This window comes from Procambarus clarkii, chromosome 14 (genome assembly GCF_040958095.1).
Source record: "Procambarus clarkii isolate CNS0578487 chromosome 14, FALCON_Pclarkii_2.0, whole genome shotgun sequence".
Lineage (NCBI taxonomy): Eukaryota > Metazoa > Arthropoda > Malacostraca > Decapoda > Cambaridae > Procambarus > Procambarus clarkii.
Window position 1 is genome coordinate 16285648 of NC_091163.1, and position 8315 is coordinate 16293962.

At 45.6% G+C, this 8315-nt stretch overlaps 1 protein-coding gene across 1 annotated transcript; it reads right to left on the minus strand.

The window, feature by feature from the left end:
• Positions 1–7462: 7462 nt before the first annotated feature.
• Positions 7463–8095, minus strand: LOC138364738 (uncharacterized). Its single transcript, XM_069324706.1, has one exon. The coding sequence runs from the start codon at positions 8093–8095 to the stop codon at positions 7463–7465; it is 633 nt and encodes a 210-aa protein (XP_069180807.1).
• Positions 8096–8315: the final 220 nt, after the last annotated feature.

The following is an 8315-nucleotide window of genomic DNA, read 5'->3' on the forward strand; positions in this document are numbered from 1 at the left end:
ACACTGATAAAAATTTTTCTAATGTCTCTTTGGCTTATTTGGGCCCTAAATTTCCAGCTGTGTCTCCTAGTGTGTGTGCCCCTTGTGTTAAATAGCCTGTCTTTATCTGCCATATCTATTCCTTTGAGAATATTGTATGTAGCTAACTCTTCAGTCTCCCAGTAACGTGAGGTTTAATTCCCGTAGTTTCTCCTCGTAGCTCCAACCCCTCAGTTCGGGTACTAGTCTGGTGGCAAACCTTTGAACCTTTTCCAGTTTTGTCTTATGCTTGACTAGATTTGGAATCCATGCTGGAGCTGCATACTCCAGGATTGGTCTGACATAAGTGTGTGTGTGTGTTTGTGTTTATGAGTATGTGTGTGTGTGTGTTTACTAGTTGTGTTTTTACGGGGGTTGAGCTTTGCTCTTTTGGGCCGCCTCTCAACTGTCAATCAACTGTTTACTAACTACTTTTTTTTTTTTTTTTTTTTTTTCTCCCACACCACACACACACACCCCAGGAAGCAGCCCGTGACAGCTGACTAACTCCCAGGTACCTATTTACTGCTAGTTAACAGGGGCACTTAGGGTGAAAGAAACTTTGCCCATTTGTTTCTGCCTCGTGCGGGAATCGAACCCGCGCCACAGAATTACGAGTCCTGTGCGCTATCCACCAGGCTACGAGGCCCCCTGTGTGTGTGTGTGTGTGTGTGTGTGTGTGTGTGTGTTTGCCTGTTTTTGCTCTTGATTAAAACAAATGGCAGTTTGTAATTTAGTAGTATAATTGCAGGACAAATAATAAACAGGCTTTAGGCAAATTTAGTAATTTATAGCACAGTATAAATGGCCATAAACTACAGAAAATGTAACTGCAACATAAAACGAGTATAAATGAATGAGTTCAACTGTAACGATGTATCCCACTGTTACGGACCCGAGTCCAGCGTCGTAGCACAGAGCAGTGACGACAACGCCATCTGTGAGTCTGCTCCCGAAACCCCCCTCCAAATGGACAGCGCCATCTAGTGAGCACGGGATGTACCGGCCACAGGTGCTGGATTCCCGTCTTAATCAGCTTGTAACATAGCCGCTGCTGACTTCTGGTGAGGTGGCGCTTAGACAGCAACGCCATCTATGGAGCGGATTGGTGGACGTTTGTGTCTAAGCCTGTAAGCGAGGTTCCCTAGTTCCAGTACTAATGACGTATCTGATTACAGAGTCGACCTGGGACTGCTGTATTGGATGATGGATCAGTCTACCCAAGGCAGCCAAAGTCTCTCCACGCGTTTGCTCTGAAGAAGCTGTGAGCCACCCCCGGACTAACACTGTTGAGAGTGTTAGCCTGCCTGTGACGTGGCATTATCAGGAATCGTCGTATCCGGGGCTGGCTGGTGGAAGAGACTAGCCACAGTGGTGCTTAGAGAGGAGAGTGATCAGCGGGATCACACGAGACTCTTGCCTAGGGCTCGCAACCCTAGTATCGGTCGTGGGGTGGCCCACACAGCAGAGCTGATCGGAACCTGCCAGCTACAGGCTGGATTGTGGTTGAAGGCCTCCACGACGGAGCACCCAGTGGGACTGTGATTTGGCTGGCCTGTGGCCAGGGTAGATTCACCGAGAGAATCAAAGTGGATTCATCGTGGGCCGAAGAAGAGAACCAGGGCTACTCAAAGTGAGCATCGTGGAGCACCCTGAGTCTTCGGAGGAAGACAAGTCATTGTACATTTGTGTATTTATAACCCCCATGTGACTGTTTATAAATTTATTTATGGTGGTGGTGTAATATATATATAAATCAGAGCATTTGTATCCCTCCCCCTTTAATTTAACTTGCGTTACGGAACACATCCCTAGAAAGCCTCTACTAACTTGGGGCCGGATTCCCAAATTCTAATAACACCAGAAAAGAACCCGGTTACGCCCCAGTAGGGCCGTAACATAATTGGCATCCCCAGCGAGAACGACCCCTTGTCAAGTATGTTTGACAGGGGTGGTGACGTAGGGCAATCCCTTGTAAATAATTCCCCCTGTTTATAACTATTAGGACGTTATACGTCTTGTGCGGTGCTCGGTGTGATTCAGTGCAATATTGTAGAGTGAGGTGCTCGCTGTGATTAAGTGCAATATTGCGTAGTGCGGTGCCCGGTGTGATTACGTGCAATATTGGCAAGTGCGGTGTTAGGTGCGATAAAGTGCAATATTGACGTAGTACAGTGCTCGGTGCGTTAAGTGCTAAAGTGAAGCGGTGTGTTAAATGCTAGTGCTCCATCTAAGTGACAATGGCAGAAAAAGCGACCTTCGACGATCTGGACGATGTACAGGCCTTTCTGGACAAGGAGGACTGTCTTGCCAGATTAAAATATCTGGGGAAACAAGAACTTGTGTTAGTGAGTGCCTTTCTGGAGATAAAGATACGTGCCAGTGATTCCCATGTGGAGATCTTGTCCAAGGTTCACCGGCATTTGAAGGCCGAAGAGAAACAGGAAAGCGAGGCATAAATTACAAAAGAAAGTGAGGAAGTAGCTTCCACTGAAAAGGAAGATAAGGGCAGTGATATTGTAAGCAATGCAGGTGAGCTGAATATAAGCTTTCTAACTGTCAAATTACGTGCCTTGGAAATAAATCGTGAGATAGAATGGAAGAAATTAGAAATGGAAAGAGAGAGACAAGAAAAAGAAATGGAGATGAGGCGTTTAGAACTAGAAAGAGTAGAAAAAAGAGAAGAGCGAGAAAGAGAAAGAGAAGAGAAACGAGAAAGAGAAGAGCGAGAAAGAGAAGAGAAACGAGAGAGAGAAGAGCGAGACAGGCAAGAACGACGAGACAGAGAGGAAAAAGAGAGACAACATGAGCTAAAAGTATTGCGATTAAGTGGTCGGAGGCAAACAACGGACACAAGTATTTTCGATCCGGTATGGAACATCAAAATGGTCCCGAAGTTCTACGAGAAGCAAATTTCGAAGTTCTTCGCGGCCTTCGAGAAAGTCGCAGCCTCTTTGGAGTGGCCAAAGGAGAATTGGGCTATCATGGTACAGTCCGTCTTGACTGGGAAGGCCCAAATCGCCTACTCCACGTTGTCCCTTGATGACTCCGGCGATTACGACAAGGTGAAGAAGGTAGTGCTCATGGCTTACCAATTGGTACCTGAGGCTTACAGGCAGAAGTTTAGAAACCTGAAAAAGACCTCGGAGCACACGTTCACCGAATTCGCAACAATCAAGGAACGACTTTTCCAAGAGTGGTGTGCATCTTGGAAGGTGGAGACCAAAGAAGACCTCGAGCAGCTCATACTGTTAGAGGACTTCAAAGACTGTCTGTCTGGAGATCTAAAGACATACCTAGAAGAGCAGCAGGTGGAGACCTTAAGTGCAGCAGCCACTATGGCTGAAGAGTACATCTTGACACATAGGTCTTCCACTATGTATGTCACGAAGAATTACCCTCGTCTGTTTGGCAAGCCTCGTCAGGAAGAGGAGAGACCCGTCCCACAAAGCGCTAAGAAAACGCCCCCAAGTAGCCCTCGAAGGACTAGTCCTAACAGTCCGAAACACCGTAGTCCAAGGAGGAATATGGTATGCTGGACTTGTGGGCAGAAAGGGCATGTAGCTGCTATGTGCTGAGGCAGAAGAGGTAGCGGCCCACGTAGGGAGGTGATGTTGATGGACTGTGTGACACCACCTGTAGGAAGCCAGTCTATGACTAGTCAGGAAGGACCAAGATTGTTTGCCCCTCACACTTCAGGCGGGTATGTATCGAGTGATCATACTGGTAGATCAGTTGTAGTGCTCAGAGATAGTGGAGCAGCCCAGTCCCTGATCATGAGAAACTCGTTACCCGAGGGAGTGAGTGTGGACGGGAGACAAAATGTTGTCCAGGTTGGGTTTCCTAGGACGCGGTACGTTGCCCCCTTAGAGCCGGTACATCTAGACTCGCCTTACTTCAGCGGCCCGTGTGAGTTGGCAGTAGTTGATACCTTGCCTATAGCTGGGATTGACGTGATACTAGCCAACGACCTGGTGACAGGTTGGGATTACAAACATCTCAAGGTTGTGGACGAGTCAGCCGGAACAGCAAGGTCCAAGGTAACAGCAGGAAATGGTAATATCCAGGTACAGGCAGACGGACTATATAACTTGTTTAATCCTTCCTCTCGTCTACAAATTGATAGCATTCTAGCTGAGTCTCCTGATTCTTCTCCCGACAAGAAGCATGAGGTTATGGTGGCAGAAGCGACTGAGCAAGAAGAGAGGCCTCGTGTACAAGCACCCACGGATACCCAAGAGTCTGGAGTGAAGGCAGATGAGTACTTGCGGTATGGCAAAGTACCATGTATACTGAACCGGCCAGAGATTCCCCAGACGTCGGAGGTATGTGAGGTATGTACGAAGGTTCTAGTGCCCTCTTCGGTCCAAACCAGGCTAATGGATATAGCCGGCTATGGACATTACAGGCTCATGAAACTTATCCCTCAATTAGCCAACTGTTTCTTAGCAGTATTTTGTCTTCTTCTCGTGTGTGTTCTCAGTAAGGACCAGTGGACGCCCCGACAGATGATGGCTCTCATAAACATCGCGAAGAGATCCCAGGGATTAGAGACGTGCACTGTGAGTGTTGCAGTCAAAGAAGGGACCTGGAAGGTGATGGTAGATACAGGAGGTATGGGAAAGGAAATTATGAGTAACTGTTTCCAACAGGTTGACACTCCCCGCGTGATTGCCGAACCTGGATGTAGCGTTATGCGGAACGTTGGTCGACCTGACGGTGGCGGAGCGAATACCATCTTCGTTGTACAAGCAGCTCTGTTGGGACTAGGTGTGGGCCTAGTAAACGGTGGTGCTTTAAGTACTGTTTTAACAACTATCGCTCTCACTCTAAATTATCAGACCCCTGTATTCCAGGTTCCCGTCTCCCTGAAGGACTACCGGACTGGTACCAGAAATGCCGTCTGTGACCAGCCATCAATGGTGCCACGACACAGGGAGGTGTCGATTCATCCCAGATCGCGTCTATACCGATCCTTACTCAAGGCACATGAGATTATGCCCCTGCTTGACATCTCAGTGAAGGTGTGGAAAATCACATTAGGCAGGTCATTGCCTTCCATCTGCAAGTTTCCTTTGTGCCAGAGTTTCTCATTAGGACAGTTCTGTGGACAAGACATCCTTGCCACTCCAGTTCATAGTGTACATGAGTCCATTTGGAATTGTACCCACGTACTAATTTGGTTTGTTTTTTCTTTTATAGAAACCCAAACCAAATTCTTTTTGGTGGGGAGGTGTTACGGACCCGAGTCCAGCGTTGTAGCACGGAGCAGTGACGACAACGCCATCTGTGAGTCTGCTCCCGAAACCCCCTCCAAATGGACAGCGCCATCTAGTGAGGACGGGATATACCGGCCACAGGTGCTGGATTCCCGTCTTAATCAGCTTGTAACATAGCCGCTGCTGACCTTTGGTGAGGTGGCGCTTAGACAGCAACGCCATCTATGGAGTGGATAGGTGGACGTTTGTGTCTAAGCCTGTAAGCGAGGTTCTCTAGTACTAATGACGTATCTGATTACAGAGTCGACCTGGGACTGCTGCATTGGATGATGGATCAGTCTACCCAAGGCAGCCAAAGTCTCTCCACGCGTTTGCTCTGAAGCTGTGAGCCACCCCCGGACGAACACTGTTGAGAGTGTTAGCCTGCCTGTGACGTGGCAGTATCAGGAATCGTCGTATCTGGGGCTGGCTGGTGAAAGAGACTAGCCACTGTGGTGCTTAGAGAGGAGAGTGATCAGCGGGATCACACGAGACTCCTGCCTAGGGCTCGCAACCCTAGTATCGGTCGTGGAGTGGCCCACACAGCGGAGCTGATCGGAACCTGCCAGCTACAGGCTGGATTGTGGTTGAAGACCTCCACGACGGAGCACCCAGTGGGACTGTGATTTGGCTGGCCTGTGGCCAGGGTAGATTCGCCGAGAGAATCAAACGGGATTCATCGTGGGCCGAAGAAGAGAACCAGGGCTACTGAAAGTGAGCATTGTGGAGCATCTTGAGTCTTTGGAGGAAGACAAGTCATTGTACATTTGTGTATTTATAACCCCTGTGTGACTGTTTATATATTTATTTATGGTGGTGGTGTAATATATATATAAATCAGAGCATTTGTATCCCTCCCCCTTTAATTTAACTTGCATTACAGAACACATCCCTAGAAGGCCTCTACTAACTTGGGGCCGGATTCCCAAATTCTAATAACACCAGAAAAGAACCCGGTTACGCCCCGTAACATCCACCCACAATAATTGGCGATTTCCAGGGACGATTTTTCCCGTTACCAGACGATTGCTGTCAAGACATGGATCAAATGTGTAGGAATGAGGTGTGTCTCACAGCCTGTAAGGATTCGCAACATGGGAGAACGGACATAACACGATAATGGCAGCCGCTGCCATCTTTTCTTTAAGGTTCCTGTTACCTGTGTGCTACCTCACGCCTGGTCCAGGTAACTATTCAATTGTTATTATTCGTCAGGAATTGGGCTGGTCCAGCAAGGGTGATAATTACTGATTGTTAACTGTTTACCTCCCTTCAACTGTGGACTTTAACTTAGTTAAGTTCATGTGGGTTGCAGTAAATTTACTTGTTATCTTGAATTTAAGCTTTGTTAAGTACTGTATTGTTGCAGTACCTACTGCATTATTTACTGTAGTTAGGTTGGTTTCCAGCGAGGCCTAATTACAGTTATTCGTTAATTACAGGTTATACATTATCATTTATTTCAGTTATTTCACTTATAATAATACTTTATATTTACCACCTATTATTTACTTATCATCTGACTTTTACTTGTATTAAGTGGATTATACTTTTACTTATTTTAATAAAATTCAACGATTGCTTCTATTACTTAATTAATTAACTAATTAATTATTAGTTTTTGCCCAGTGCGAGTATTAATCACCCTGCCCAATTGGGGGGACCTTTGACAATTCGCCAGCTTCTTGTCCTCTTCGTTAATTACCCTTGTTAAACATTCCAATTTATAATTATAATTAATTTAATTATATTAATGGACGATTTAATTATAATTAATGTTGTAGATTAATTATAATTAATACTATTATTTTAATGGACGATTTAATTATAATGTTGCAGATTAATTATAATTAATATTATTATATTAATGGACGATTTAATTATAATAAATATTGTAGATTAATTATATTTAATATAATTATATTAATTATCATTAAAATAATAATTAAATTTACTAATAAACTTTGAGTGATAATTAGGTGATGCCATTATTCGTATGAAGTATATAAACGATTTCTGCATATTTAAGTGTTTCAAATCACTAGAATAGATTATTTATAGTGGTTTGTGATTATTGATTTCTAGACTAATTTCTCCTTTCGATACCTGTGTGAATTTATGTAAACATGTGAGAGTTGTTTTGACCAATGAGAAGCGTTGTTACAAAGCGTCTTTACGTTCATGATCTAACCCAATACTACGACAACAACAAGAGCGACGTTGCCATTCTGCATGACAACAACAAAAGCGACGGTGCCATTCTGCATGACAAAAAAAGCGACGTTGCCATTCTGCACGACAACAACAAAAGCGACGTTGCCATTCTGCATGACAACAACAAAAGCGACGGTGCCATTCTGCATGACAACAACAAAAGCGACGGTGCCATTCTGCATGACAACAACAAGAGCGACGTTTCCATTCTGCACGACAACAACAAAAGCGACGGTGCCATTCTGCATGACAAAAAAAGCGACGTTGCCATTCTGCACGACAACAACAAAAGCGACGGTGCCATTCTGCATGACAACAACAAAAGCGACGGTGCCATTCTGCATGACAACAACAAAAGCGACGGTGCCATTCTGCATGACAAAAAAAGCGACGTTGCCATCCTGCACGACAGCAACAAAAGCGACGGTGCCATCCTGCACGACAACAACAAAAGCGACGGTGCCATTCTGCACGACAACAACAGAAGCGACGGTGCCATTCTGCACGACAACAACAGAAGCGACGGTGCCATTCTGCACGACAACAACAAAAGCGACGGTGCCATTCTGCACGACAACAACAAAAGCGACGTTGCCATTCTGCATGACAACAACAAAAGCGACGGTGCCATTCTGCACTATTCAAGAAACTTGTGCGTAAATGAATACATTTCCTTGATTGTACTAAGGTCATTCCTACATGCTATTCCCGCCTCCACACTCCACTCTCCTTCCCCCAAGTCTCCACACACACACTCACCCTCTGTGGCGTGTGGAGTGCGTGGTTGTGCTTGAGTGCGTGTGAGTAAAGATTCAGTGTTGTTGT

Bases quoted from the DNA above. Each gene is read 5' to 3' on its own strand.
- LOC138364738 (XM_069324706.1), bottom strand. From the start codon at position 8,095: ATGCAGAATGGCAACGTCGCTTTTGTTGTTGTCGTGCAGAATGGCACC.